The sequence below is a fragment of the Pelodiscus sinensis genome, chromosome 5, assembly GCF_052426305.1.
Source record: "Pelodiscus sinensis isolate ZL-2025 chromosome 5, ASM5242630v1, whole genome shotgun sequence".
NCBI lineage: Eukaryota > Metazoa > Chordata > Testudines > Trionychidae > Pelodiscus > Pelodiscus sinensis.
Genome location: NC_143056.1, coordinates 136,217,716 through 136,231,517, shown reverse-complemented (window position 1 = coordinate 136,231,517; position 13,802 = coordinate 136,217,716). Strand labels below are relative to the sequence as shown.

The 13,802-nt window shown below is 69.3% G+C and overlaps 1 protein-coding gene across 1 annotated transcript in view; it reads left to right on the top strand.

The window, feature by feature from the left end:
- Positions 1 to 13,802, top strand: part of CD19 (CD19 molecule) — a 59,384-nt gene that overhangs the window by 28,579 nt on the left and 17,003 nt on the right. Inside the window, exons 9-13 of the mRNA XM_089778806.1 lie at positions 549 to 656; positions 8,557 to 8,607; positions 8,742 to 8,807; positions 9,368 to 9,424; positions 10,987 to 11,058. Coding sequence (XP_089634932.1) covers positions 549 to 656; positions 8,557 to 8,607; positions 8,742 to 8,807; positions 9,368 to 9,424; positions 10,987 to 11,058 — 354 coding nt within the window. The remainder of the gene's footprint in view (positions 1 to 548; positions 657 to 8,556; positions 8,608 to 8,741; positions 8,808 to 9,367; positions 9,425 to 10,986; positions 11,059 to 13,802) is intronic.

Here is a 13,802-nt window from a genome sequence, read left to right as displayed (position 1 = left end):
CGGCCTGCGTCCCTTCCCCCTCCCTCGGACCCCGGCCCATGTCCCCTCCCCGGCCCCCCGGCCTGCGTCCCCTCCCCTCCCTCGGACCCCGGCCCGTGTCCCCTCCCCCGGCCGCCCGGCCTGCGTCCCTTCCCCCTCCCTCGGACCCCGGCCCATGTCCCCTCCCCCGGCCCCCCGGCCTGCGTCCCCTCCCCCTCCCTCGGGCCCCGGCCCATGTCCCCTCCCCCGGCCCCCCGGCCTTCGTCCCCTCCCCTCCTTCGGACCCCGGGCCTGCGTCCCTTCCCCCAGGGATGGCAAGCCACCATGTCTGGCTGCGTTGACCTGTCCCCACTGCTGCTGCCCAGCCATGTAGTGGGGGGTGGCTGCGGGGGCGGGAGCAATGAACGAAAGAGATGGGGCAGCGCTGTGGGGCGGGGGGCCATGGGGCGCTGTCAGCTCAGGGAGACCCCCTGATATCCTGCCCTCAGCCCTGCCCCCTCCCATTCCCCGATGGGGACCCCCCAGCCCTTTCCCCAGCCGGGGCCGCTCTGACCCTGCCCTGCCCCCAGGTGTGGGGCCCACGGAGGCCGTGCCCTATGAGAAGGTGGCGCTGGGCACAAGAGGGCAGGGGAGGCTGCTGCAGGCGGAGGGGTCCCTCAGCGCCGTGGAGTCCGAGGGTGAGTGGTGACCCCGTGACAGGTGCCCCGCGGGGCGGGCACAGCCAGGGGGCCGGGAGGGGGGTGAGAGGGCTGGGCGTGCGGTGCAGGGAGGGGGCAGAAAGAGCCAGGAAAGGGGGGTCTAATACGGTGAGTCTGTGACGCGGGGGGCAGCGTTCACTCACGGCTGGTGTGTGTCTGTGTGTGTGTGTGTGTGTGTGACGCGGGGGGCAGCGTTCACTCATGGCTGGTGTGTGTCTGTGTGTGTGTGTGTGTGTGACGCGGGGGGCAGCGTTCACTCATGGCTGGTGTGTGTCTGTGTGTGTGTGTGACGCGGGGGGGCAGCGTTCACTCATGGCTGGTGTGTGTCTGTGTGTGTGTGTGTGTGACGCGGGGGCAGCGTTCACTCATGGCTGGTGTGTGTGTGTGTGTGTGTGTGTGTGTGTGACGCGGGGGCAGCGTTCACTCATGGCTGGTGTGTGTCTGTGTGTGTGTGTGACGCGGGGGCAGCGTTCACTCATGGCTGGTGTGTGTCTGTGTGTGTGTGTGACGCGGGGGGGCAGCGTTCACTCATGGCTGGTGTGTGTGTGTGTGTGTGTGTGTGTGTGAGGCGGGGGGCAGCGTTCACTCACTGTGGCTGTGTGTGTGTGTGGGGCGTGGTGTGTGTGTGTGTGTGTGTGTGTGTGAGGCGGGGGGCAGCGTTCACTCATGGCTGGTGTGTGTCTGTGTGTGTGTGTGTGACGCGGGGGGCAGCGTTCACTCATGGCTGGTGTGTGTGTGTGTGTGTGTGTGAGGCGGGGGGCAGCGTTCACTCATGGCTGGTGTGTGTCTGTGTGTGTCTGTGTCTGTGTGTGTGTGTGTGTGAGGCAGGGGGCAGCGTTCACTCATGGCTGGTGTGTGTCTGTGTGTGTGTGTGTGACGCGGGGGGGCAGCGTTCACTCATGGCTGGTGTGTGTGTGTGTGTGTGTGTGTGTGTGTGAGGCGGGGGGCAGCGTTCACTCATGGCTGGTGTGTGTATGTGTGTGTGTGTGACGCGGGGGGGCAGCGTTCACTCATGGCTGGTGTGTGTGTGTGTGTGTGTGTGTGTGAGGCGGGGGGCAGCGTTCACTCATGGCTGGTGTGTGTCTGTGTGTGTCTGTGTCTGTGTGTGTGTGTGTGAGGCAGGGGGCAGCGTTCACTCATGGCTGGTGTGTGTCTGTGTGTGTGTGTGTGACGCGGGGGGGCAGCGTTCACGCATGGCTGGTGGGTGTGTGTGTGTGTGAGGCGGGGGCAGCGTTCACTCATGGCTGGTGTGTGTCTGTGTGTGTGTGTGTGACGCGGGGGGCAGCATTCACTCATGGCTGGTGTGTGTGTGTGTGTGTGTGTGTGAGGTGGGGGGCAGCGTTCACTCATGGCTGGTGTGTGTCTGTGTGTGTGTGTGTGACGCGGGGGGGCAGCGTTCACTCATGGCTGGTGTGTGTGTGTGTGTGTGTGTGAGGCGGGGGGCAGCGTTCACTCATGGCTGGTGTGTGTCTGTGTGTGTCTGTGTCTGTGTGTGTGTGTGTGTGAGGCAGGGGGCAGCGTTCACTCATGGCTGGTGTGTGTCTGTGTGTGTGTGTGTGACGCGGGGGGGCAGCGTTCACTCATGGCTGGTGGGTGTGTGTGTGTGTGTGTGAGGCGGGGAGCAGCGTTCACTCATGGCTGGTGTGTGTCTGTGTGTGTCTGTGTCTGTGTGTGTGTGTGAGGCGGGGGGCAGCGTTCACTCATGGCTGGTGTGTGTCTGTGTGTCTGTGTGACGCGGGGGGGCAGCGTTCACTCATGGCTGGTGTGTGTGTGTGTGAAGCGGGGGGCAGCGTTCACTCATGGCTGGTGTGTGTCTGTGTGTGTGTGTCTGTGTGTGTGTGAGGCGGGGGGCAGCATTCACTCATGGCTGGTGTGTGTCTGTGTGTGTCTGTGTGTGTGTGTGTGACGCGGGGGGCAGCGTTCACTCATGGCTGGTGTGTGTCTGTGTGTGTGTGTGTGTGTGTGTGTGACACGGGGGGCAGCGTTCACTCATGGCTGGTGTGTGTCTGTGTGTGTGTGTGTGTGTGTGTGTGACGTGGGGGGCGGCGTTCACTCATGGCTGGTGTGTGTCTCTGTGTGTGTGTGTGTGTGTGACGCGGGGGGCGGCGTTCACTCATGGCTGGTGTGTGTCTGTGTGTGTGTGTGTGTGTGTGTGTGACGCGGGGGGCAGCGTTCACTCATGGCTGGTGTGTGTCTCTGTGTGTGTGTGTGTGACACGGGGGCAGCGTTCACTCATGGCTGGTGTGTGTCTCTGTGTGTGTGTGTCTGTGTGACGCGGGGGGTGGCGTTCACTCATGGCTGGTGTGTGTCTGTGTCTGTGTGTGTGTGTGTGTGACGCGGGGGGCAGCGTTCACTCATGGCTGGTGTGTGTCTCTGTGTGTGTGTGTGTTTGTGTGACACGGGGGCGGCGTTCACTCATGGCTGGTGTGCGTGTGTGTGTCTGTGTGACGCGGGGGGCGGCGTTCACTCATGGCTGGTGTGTGTCTGTGTGTGTGTGTGTCTGTGACGCAGGGGGCAGCGTACACTCATGGCTGGTGTGTGTGTGTGAGACGTGGGGGCAGCGTTCGCTCATGGCTGGTCTGTGTCTGTGTCTGTGTGTGTGTGTGTGTGTCTGTGTGACGCGGGGGGCGGCGTACACGCATGGCTGGTGTGTGTCTGTGTGTGTGTGTGTGTGTGACGCAGGGGGCAGCGTTCACTCATGGCTGGTGTGTGTCTCTGTGTGTGTGTGTCTGTGTGACGCGGGGGGCGGCGTTCACTCATGGCTGGTGTGTGTGTGTGTCTGTGTGACGCGGGGGCAGCGTTCGCTCATGGCTGGTGTGTGTGTGTGTGTGTGTGTGACGCGGGGGCAGCGTTCGCTCATAGCTGGTGTGTGTCTGTGTCTGTGTGTGTGTGTGTGTGTGATGCGGGGGCAGCGTTCGCTCATGGCTGGTGTGTGTGTGTGTGTGTGTGACGCGGGGGCAGCGTTCGCTCATGGCTGGTGTGTGTGTGTGTGTGTGTGTGACGCGGGGGCAGTGTTCGCTCATGGCTGGTGTGTGTCTGTGTGTGTGTGTGTGACGCGGGGGCAGCGTTCACTCATGGCTGGTGTGTGTGTGTGTGTGTGTGAGACGCGGGGGCAGTGATCGCTCATGGCTGGTGTGTGTCTCTGTGTGTGTGTGTGTGACGCGGGGGCAGCGTTCGCTCATGGCTGGTGTGTGTCTGTGTCTGTGTGTGTGTGTGTGTGTGACGCGGGGGCAGTGATCGCTCATGGCTGGTGTGTGTGTGTGTGTGTGTGTGTGTGACGCGGGGGCAGTGATCACTCATGGCTGGTGTGTGTCTCTGTGTGTGTGTGTGTGACGCGGGGGCAGCGTTCGCTCATGGCTGGTGTGTGTCTGTGTGTGTGTGTGTGTGTGTGTGTGACGCGGGGGCAGTGATCGCTCATGGCTGGTGTGTGTGTGTGTGTGTGTGTGTGTGTGACGCGGGGGCAGCGTTCGCTCATGGCTGGTGTGTGTCTGTGTCTGTGTGTGTGTGTGTGAGACGCGGGGGCAGCGTTCGCTCATGGCTGGTGTGTGTGTGAGGGGTTTTGCTCGTGAGGCTTCAGGGGGGCCAGGGTCTCTGGGGAGCACTCCTGGGGGCGCCGGGGGAGGGCCCGGGGGGGGCCGGGGTCTCTGGGGAGCACTCCTGGGGGCGCTGGGGGAGGGCCCAGGGAGGGCCGGGGTCTCTGGGGAGCACTCCTGGGGGCGCTGGGGGAGGGCCCAGGGAGGGCCGGGGTCTCTGGGGAGCACTCCTGGGGGCGCTGGGGGAGGGCCCAGGGAGGGCCGGGGTCTCTGGGGAGCACTCCTGGGGGCGCCGGGGGAGGGCCCAGGGGGGGCCGGGGTCTCTGGGGAGCACTCCTGGGGGCGCCGGGGGAGGGGCCCGGGGGGGCCGGGGTCTCTGGGGAGCACTCCTGGGGGTGCCGGGGGAGGACCCGGGGGGGCCGGGGTCTCTGGGGAGCACTCCTGGGGGCGCTGGGGGAGGGCCCGGGGGGGGCCGGGGTCTCTGGGGAGCACTCCTGGGGGCGCCGGGGGAGGGCCCGGGGGGGGCCGGGGTCTCTGGGGCGCACTCCTGGGGGCGCTGGGGGAGGGCCCGGGGGGGGCCGGGGTCTCTGGGGAGCACTCCTGGGGGCGCTGGGGGAGGGCCCGGGGGGGGCCGGGGGCTCTGGGGAGCACTCCTGGGGGCGCCGGGGGAGGGCCCAGGGGGGCCGGGGTCTCTGGGGAGCACTCCTGGGGGCGCCGGGGGAGGGCCCGGGGGGGCCGGGGTCTCTGGGGAGCACTCCTGGGGGCGCTGGGGGAGGGCCCGGGGGGGGCCGGGGTCTCTGGGGAGCACTCCTGGGAGCGCTGGGGGAGGGCCCAGGGGGGACGGGGTCTCTGGGGAGCACTCCTGGGAGCGCCGGGGGAGGGCCCGGGGGGGGCCGGGGTCTCTGGGGAGCACTCCTGGGGGCGCTGGGGGAGGGCCCAGGGGGGGCCGGGGTCTCTGGGGAGCACTCCTGGGGGCGCTGGGGAAGGCCCCAGGGGGGGCCGGGGTCTCTGGGGAGCACTCCTGGGGGCACCGGGGGAGGGCCCAGGGGGGCCGGGGTCTCTGGGGAGCACTCCTGGGGGCGCCGGGGGAGGGCCCAGGGGGGCCGGGGTCTCTGGGGAGCACTCCTGGGAGCGCCGGGGGAGGGCCCGGGGGGGGCCGGGGTCTCTGGGGAGCACTCCTGGGGGCGCTGGGGGAGGGCCCGGGGGGGCCGGGGTCTCTGGGGAGCACTCCTGGGGGCGCCGGGGGAGGGCCCAGGGGGGCCGGGGTCTCTGGGGAGCACTCCTGGGGGCGCTGGGGGAGGGCCCAGGGGGGGCCGGGGTCTCTGGGGAGCACTCCTGGGAGCGCCGGGGGAGGGTCCGGGGGGGGCCGGGGTCTCTGGGGAGCACTCCTGGGGGCGCCGGGGGAGGGCCCGGGGGGGGCCGGGGTCTCTGGGGAGCACTCCTGGGGGCGCTGGGGGAGGGCCCAGGGGGGGCCGGGGTCTCTGGGGAGCACTCCTGGGGGCGCCGGGGGGGGGCCCAGGGGGGCCGGGGTCTCTGGCGAGCACTCCTGGGAGCGCCGGGGGAGGGCCCAGGGGGGGCCGGGGTCTCTGGGGCGCACTCCTGGGGGCGCCGGGGGAGGGCCCGGGGGGGCCGGGGTCTCTGGGGAGCACTCCTGGGGGCGCCGGGGGGGGGCCCGGGGGGGGCCGGGGTCTCTGGGGAGCACTCCTGGGGGCGCTGGGGGAGGGCCCGGGGGGGGCCGGGGTCTCTGGCGAGCACTCCTGGGGGCGCCGGGGGAGGGCCCAGGGGGGGCCGGGGTCTCTGGGGAGCACTCCTGGGGGCGCTGGGGGAGGGGCCCAGGGGGGGCCGGGGTCTCTGGGGAGCACTCCTGGGGGATCTGGGGGAGGGCCCAGGGGGGGCCGGGGTCTCTGGGGAGCACTCCTGGGGGCTCTGGGGGAAGGGCCCGGGGGGGGCCGGGGTCTCTGGGGAGCACTCCTGGGGGCTCTGGGGGAAGGGCCCGGGGGGGGCCGGGGTCTCTGGGGAGCACTCCTGGGGGCGCTGGGGGAGGGCCCGGGGGGGGCCGGGGTCTCTGGGGAGCACTCCTGGGGGCTCTGGGGGAAGGGCCCGGGGGGGGCCGGGGTCTCTGGGGAGCACTCCTGGGGGCGCTGGGGGAGGGCCCAGGGGGGCCGGGGTCTCTGGGGAGCACTCCTGGGGGCGCCGGGGGAGGGCCCAGGCCGGTGACCCTTGGCCGGGAAGCTGAACAAGGCCGGAGGCGGGTGGCCTGGGGGCAGTGGCTGGGGCTGTGGGTTAGTGTTTCCACTGGCTGGGGGAGCAGGGAGCCGAGCTGACCTGACCTGGGGGGCAGGAGCCCTGGCTCTGAGACCCCCCCCGTCCCCGGGCTGGGCTGGCCTGGGGGGCAGGAGCCCTGGCTCTGAGACCCCCCCGTCCCCGGGCTGGGCTGGGCTGGGGGGCAGGAGCCCTGGCTCTGAGACCCCCCCCGTCCCCGGGCTGGGCTGGGCTGGGGGGCAGGAGCCCTGGCTCTGAGACCCCCCCCCTGTCCCCGGGCTGGGATGGGGGGCAGGAGCCCTGGCTCTGAGACCCCCCCCTGTCCCCGGGCTGGGCTGGGCTGGGGGGCAGGAGCCCTGGCTCTGAGACCCCCCCCTATCCCCGGGCTGGGCTGGGCTGGGGGGCAGGAGCCCTGGCTCTGAGACCCCCCCCGTCCCCGGGCTGGGCTGGGCTGGGGGGCAGGAGCCCTGGCTCTGAGACCCCCCTGTCCCCGGGCTGGGCTGGGCTGGGGGGCAGGAGCCCTGGCTCTGAGACCCCCCCTGTCCCCGGGCTGGGCTGGGCTGGGGGGCAGGAGCCCTGGCTCTGAGACCCCCCCCGTCCCTGGGCTGGGCTGGGCTGGGGGGCAGGAGCCCTGGCTCTGAGACCCCCCCCGTCCCCGGGCTGGGCTGGGCTGGGGGGCAGGAGCCCTGGCTCTGAGACCCCCCCCGTCCCCGGGCTGGGATGGGCTGGGGGGCAGGAGCCCTGGCTCTGAGACCCCCCCCGTCCCCGGGCTGGGATGGGGGGCGGGAGCCCTGGCTCTGAGACCCCCCCCTGTCCCCGGGCTGGGCTGGGCTGGGGGGCAGGAGCCCTGGCTCTGAGACCCCCCCCTGTCCCCGGGCTGGGATGGGGGGCGGGAGCCCTGGCTCTGAGACCCCCCCCTGTCCCCGGGCTGGGCTGGGCTGGGGGGCAGGAGCCCTGGCTCTGAGACCCCCCCCCCCGTCCCCGGGCTGGGCTGGGCTGGGGGGCAGGAGCCCTGGCTCTGAGACCCCCCCCTTCCCCGGGCTGGGCTGGGCTGGGGGGCAGGAGCCCTGGCTCTGAGACCCCCCCCGTCCCCGGGCTGGGCTGGGGGGCAGGAGCCCTGGCTCTGAGACCCCCCCCCCGTCCCCGGGCTGGGCTGGGCTGGGGGGCAGGAGCCCTGGCTCTGAGACCCCCCCCGTCCCCGGGCTGGGCTGGGGGGCAGGAGCCCTGGCTCTGAGACCCCCCCCCGTCCCCGGGCTGGGCTGGGCTGGGCTGGGGGGCAGGAGCCCTGGCTCTGAGACCCCCCCCGTCCCCGGGCTGGGCTGGGCTGGGGGGCAGGAGCCCTGGCTCTGAGACCCCCCCCCCGTCCCCGGGCTGGGCTGGGCTGGGGGGCAGGAGCCCTGGCTCTGAGACCCCCCCGTCCCCGGGCTGGGCTGGGCTGGGGGGCAGGAGCCCTGGCTCTGAGACCCCCCCCCCCGTCCCCGGGCTGGGCTGGGCTGGGGGGCAGGAGCCCTGGCTCTGAGACCCCCCCCGTCCCCGGGCTGGGCTGGGGGGCAGGAGCCCTGGCTCTGAGACCCCCCCCGTCCCCGGGCTGGGCTGGGCTGGGCTGGGGGGCAGGAGCCCTGGCTCTGAGACCCCCCCCGTCCCCGGGCTGGGCTGGGCTGGGGGGCAGGAGCCCTGGCTCTGAGACCCCCCCCCCTGTCCCCGGGCTGGGCTGGGCTGGGGGGCAGGAGCCCTGGCTCTGAGACCCCCCCCGTCCCCGGGCTGGGCTGGGCTGGGGGGGCAGGAGCCCTGGCTCTGAGACCCCCCCCCCCGTCCCCGGGCTGGGCTGGGCCGGCTGCTCCTGGCTCCTGTAACACGTCTGGGCCCGTGGGACCCAACAAACCTTCTCTTCTACCTGCCGCCTGAGAGTCCCCTCTGGCTGCGGGTGGGGGTCAGGGCCCGGGGACCCCCACACTCCGTGACAGTTGCCAGACATGGGGAGTGACTGGCAGGGGATGCGGTAGGTGGGGGCGCAGGAGCAGGAACGTGACGGGGTGATGGACTGTGAGGAAGCAGGACCCACACTGAAACCCCTCTTCTCTCAGATGAGGAGGGGTACGAGCACCCAGACAGCGAGGAAGAAGCAGCACCCGAGGGTGAGTAGGGCCGGAGAAGCAGGGAGCTGGGCTTTGCGGGGCAGGCATCAGGAGGGGCGATGGAAGGGGCCAGGGCTGCACCCCCAGGGCCAAGGTTTGGGGTCACCTGCTCTGCTTTTCTCTCCCGGCTCCAGATGGTGACAACTATGAAAACACGGCCAGGGACGTGACACTGTGCATGGGAGACAAGGGGTCCAGCGGTAACAGCCCCCGCCTCTCCCGGCACCCACAGCGCAGCGATGGAGCGTCCCCTCTAAGCCAGCCAGTCCCCCTGGCCAGACCGGAGTCCATTCCCCACTTCCTCACTCTCCCTGGCCCTCCTGGGAGCCTCCTAGGGCAGGGTGCCAGGTCTGGCTTGGCCTAAGCGCCCAGTGGCCGAGGGAGTGAGCCTGGTGGCTCCAGCCAGCCATCGGCGGCACAGCGGGGCTAAGGCCGGTCCCTGCCAGAAATGACGGGGAGACTCTGGCCCTGAGCCTCAGCTCTGCAGCGCCCATTGGCTGGGAAGGGTGGCCAATGGGATCAGCAGGGGCGGGGCCTGTGGGCCCAGGCAGTGCGAAGAGCCAGCTGGCCCCACGTTTGCCTAGGGGGTGCAGGGACACGCCCTGAGCCCCGGGGCCCAGCCTGAGCACAGGAGCGAGGGAACGGCCGTGGTGCAGCCTCGGGGCGGGCAGGGCTGGGTTTTCCCCAATCAGCAAGTGGGCAACCTGCCTGGGGGCAAAGCCAAGGCTCCTGCTCCCCTGATGCCCTTCCCTTCCCCCAGAGGGTGCCTGCTACGAGAACAGCCTGGAGAACAGAATGGGGGGCAGCTGGGCTTCAGGTAAGGGGGACACTGGATGGGGGCCAGGGCTGTAGGGGTCCCAGCTGGGGCAGGGCTGGGGGGTGTCCTGCTCTCAGGTGGTGGCCACGCTCCACTCATCTGTCCCCGGGCAGGACCCCCCCTCCAGTGCGGCAGCTCCTTCCCGGGGGGCCCTCCGGCCCAGCAGCAGTGAGACAGCCCCTTCTCCGGGGGCCACTCCAGTGCAGCGACCCTCTCCTGGGGGGCCCTCTCCCCTGGGGGGTCCACCCCTCCGCCTCCGGGACGGCGCCTCTCAGGGCCTCCAGCCGCCTCCTCCGCCGTGAGCCCCTTGGGGGGGTCCCCTCCCTCTGGACCCCAGGGCCTCCCCTCCCAGAGGGAACAGCCCAGCCCTGCTCCCCAGCCCAGAGCGACCCCCCGCAGCACCCACAGGAGGGGCTATGGAGCTTTGATCCCTCAGCCCGCACGTCAGTCTCCCCTGCAGCCAGCTGAGTCCTGCCTGCTCCGCTCTGTCCCCCCAAAACAGCCCCCGTCTCCCAGCAGAGCCTCCAGTACCCCCGCAACAGCCCCCCGCCCAGTGTCTTCTGTCCGGTTACAAGGTTGGGTGGGGTCCAAGCTGTGAAGTGGGAAGGAAAAAGGCCGAGAGGGTCCGGACTAGGGAGTGGAAGAGGGGCAGGGCTGGGGGGGTCCCGGCTGGGGAATGGGAGGGGGCAGGGCCGAGGGGTTCCCGGCTGGGGAATGGGAGGGGGCAGGGCCGAGGGGGAGTCCCGGCTGGGGAATGGGAGGGGACAGGGCTGGGTGGGGTCCAAGCTGGGAAGGGGAAAGGCCGAGAGGGTCCGGACTAGGGAGTGGAAGAGGGGCAGGGCTGGGGGGGTCCCGGCTGGGGAATGGGAGGGGGCAGGGCCGAGGGGTTCCCGGCTGGGGAATGGGAGGGGGCAGGGCCGAGGGGGAGTCCCGGCTGGGGAATGGGAGGGGACAGGGCTGGGTGGGGTCCAAGCTGGGAAGGGGAAAGGCTGAGAGGGTCCCGACTAGGGAGTGGAAGAGGGGCAGGGCTGAGGGGGAGTCCTGGCTGGGGAATGGGCTGAAGTTTGGGGGGGTCCCCATCGGGGAATGGGAGGGGGCAGGGTGGGGGGTCCCCATCGGGGAATGGGAGGGGGCAGGGTGGGGGGGGATCCCACCTGGGGAATGGGAGGGGGCAGGGCTGAGAGCAGGGTATCAGGGGTCTCCCTGAGCTGACAGCGCCCCATGGCCCCCCGCCCCACAGCCCTGCCCCATCTCTCGTTCATCGCTCCCGCCCCCGCTATGCGATGGGTGGCCAGGGCCCACGGCTGGAGGCCTGGATTCTGAAGGTGGCAGTGGGGGGGCTGGCGGGGGACCCCACACTGGGTGGGTCTGGCTCGTCCCATCACCGTGGCTGGGACCGGAGCGGGGCGGGGGGGTCTGCATGGCCAGGCCACAGTTTCCCAGCATCCAGAGCATCGCCTTAGCAACAGCACCCGGCAGCCTGTTCCTCCCCCGGGGGCAGCCCCGTGTTGCCCGGGGGGGGGGGGGGGGGGGCTGTGACTGACAGGCCCCTGTGTTGGCAGATGGCGAGTGTTACGAGAACACGGAGGAGGATAGCGCCCCGCTGAGCCCTGGAGCAGCACGGCTCATCACAGGTGGGGCACCCCGAGGGCAGGACTCAGGGGTCTGTCTGGGGGTGGATGCTGGGGTGTCTGTGTCTGGGGGTGGATCCTGGGATGTCTGGGGGTGGGGGTAGTTTCAGGGTGTCTGTGTCTGGGGGTGGATCTGGGGGTGGAGGTAGTTTCAGGGTGTCTGTGTCTGGGGGTGGATCCCGGGGTGTCTGGGGGTGGAGGTAGTTTCAGGGTGTCTGTGTCTGGAGGTGGATCCCGGGGTGTCTGGGGGTGGAGGTAGTTTCCAGGGTGTCTGTGTCTGGGGGTGGATCCCGGGGTGTCTGGGGGTGGAGGTAGTTTCAGGGTGTCTGTGTCTGGAGGTGGATCCCAGGGTGTCTGGGGGTGAGGGTAGTTTCCAGGGTGTCTGTGTCTGGGGGTGGATCCCGGGGTGTCTGGGGGTGGAGGTAGTTTCAGGGTATCTGTGTCTGGAGGTGGATCCCGGGGTGTCTGGGGGTGGAGGTAGTTTCAGGGTGTCTATGTCTGGAGGTGGATCCCGGGGTGTCTGGGGGTGGAGGTAGTTTCAGGGTGTCTGTGTCTGGGGGTGGATCCCAGGGTGTCTGGGGGTGGAGGTAGTTTCAGGGTGTCTGTGTCTGGGGGTGGATCCCGGGGTGTCTGGGGGTGGAGGTAGTTTCAGGGTGTCTGTGTCTGGGGGTGGATCCCAGGGTGTCTGGGGGTGACGGTAGTTTCCAGGGTGTCTGTGTCTGGGGGTGGATCCCGGGATGTCTGGGGGTGGAGGTAGTTTCAGGGTGTCTGTGTCTGGGGGTGGATCCCGGGGTGTCTGGGGGTGGAGGTAGTTTCAGGGTGTCTGTGTCTGGAGGTGGATCCCAGGGTGTCTGGGGGTGAGGGTAGTTTCCAGGGTGTCTGTGTCTGGGGGTGGATCCCGGGGTGTCTGGGGGTGGAGGTAGTTTCAGGGTGTCTGTGTCTGGAGGTGGATCCCGGGGTGTCTGGGGGTGGAGGTAGTTTCAGGGTGTCTGTGTCTGGGGGTGGATCCCGGGGTGTCTGGGGGTGGAGGTAGTTTCAGGGTGTCTGTGTCTGGAGGTGGATCCCGGGGTGTCTGGGGGTGGAGGTAGTTTCAGGGTGTCTGTGTCTGGGGGTGGATCCCGGGGTGTCTGGGGGTGGAGGTAGTTTCAGGGTGTCTGTGTCTGGGGGTAGATCCCAGGGTGTCTGGGGGTGAGGGTAGTTTCCAGGGTGTCTGTGTCTGGGGGTCGATCCCGGGGTGTCTGGGGGTGGAGGTAGTTTCAGGGTGTCTGTGTCTGGGGGTGGATCCCGGGGTGTCTGGGGGTGAGGGTAGTTTCCAGAGTGTCTGTGTCTGGGGGTCGATCCCGGGGTGTCTGGGGGTGGAGGTAGTTTCAGGGTGTCTGTGTCTGGAGGTGGATCCCAGGGTGTCTGGGGGTGAGGGTAGTTTCCAGGGTGTCTGTGTCTGGGGGTGGATCCCGGGATGTCTGGGGGTGGAGGTAGTTTCCAGGGTGTCTGTCTGGGGGTGGATCCCGGGGTGTCTGGGGGTGGAGGTAGTTTCCAGGGTGTCTGTGTCTGGGGGTGGATCCCGGGGTGTCTGGGGGTGGAGGTAGTTTCAGGGTGTCTATGTCTGGAGGTGGATCCCGGGGTGTCTGGGGGTGGAGGTAGTTTCAGGGTGTCTATGTCTGGAGGTGGATCCCGGGGTGTCTGGGGGTGGAGGTAGTTTCCAGGGTGTCTGTGTCTGGGGGTGGATCCCGGGGTGTCTGGAGGTGGAGGTAGTTTCAGGGTGTCTGTGTCTGGAGGTGGATCCCAGGGTGTCTGGGGGTGGGGGTAGTTTCCAGGGTGTCTGTGTCTGGGGGTGGATCCCGGGGTGTCTGGGGGTGGAGGTAGTTTCAGGGTGTCTGTGTCTGGAGGTGGATCCCAGGGTGTCTGGGGGTGAGGGTAGTTTCCAGGGTGTCTGTGTCTGGGGGTGGATCCCGGGATGTCTGGGGGTGGAGGTAGTTTCAGGGTGTCTGTGTCTGGGGGTGGATCCCGGGGTGTCTGGGGGTGGAGGTAGTTTCCAGGGTGTCTGTGTCTGGGGGTGGATCCCGGGATGTCTGGGGGTGGAGGTAGTTTCAGGGTGTCTGTGTCTGGGGGTGGATCCCGGGGTGTCTGGGGGTGGAGGTAGTTTCAGGGTGTCTATGTCTGGGGGTGGATCCCGGGGTGTCTGGGGGTGGAGGTAGTTTCCAGGGTGTCTGTGTCTGGGGGTGGATCCCGGGGTGTCTGGGGGTGGAGGTAGTTTCAGGGTGTCTGTGTCTGGAGGTGGATCCCACGGTGTCTGGGGGTGGGGGTAGTTTCCAGGGTGTCTGTGTCTGGGGGTGGATCCCGGGGTGTCTGGGGGTGGAGGTAGTTTCAGGGTGTCTGTGTCTGGAGGTGGATCCCAGGGTGTCTGGGGGTGAGGGTAGTTTCCAGGGTGTCTGTGTCTGGGGGTGGATCCCGGGATGTCTGGGGGTGGAGGTAGTTTCAGGGTGTCTGTGTCTGGGGGTGGATCCCGGGGTGTCTGGGGGTGGAGGTAGTTTCAGGGTGTCTGTGTCTGGAGGTGGATCCCAGGGTGTCTGGGGGTGGGGGTAGTTTCCAGGGTGTCTGTGTCTGGGGGTGGATCCCGGGGTGTCTGGGGGTGGAGGTAGTTTCAGGGTGTCTATGTCTGGAGGTGGATCCCGGGGTGTCTGGGGGTGGAGGTAGTTTCCAGGGTGTCTGTGTCTGGGGGTGGATCCCGGGGTGTCTGGGGGTGGAGG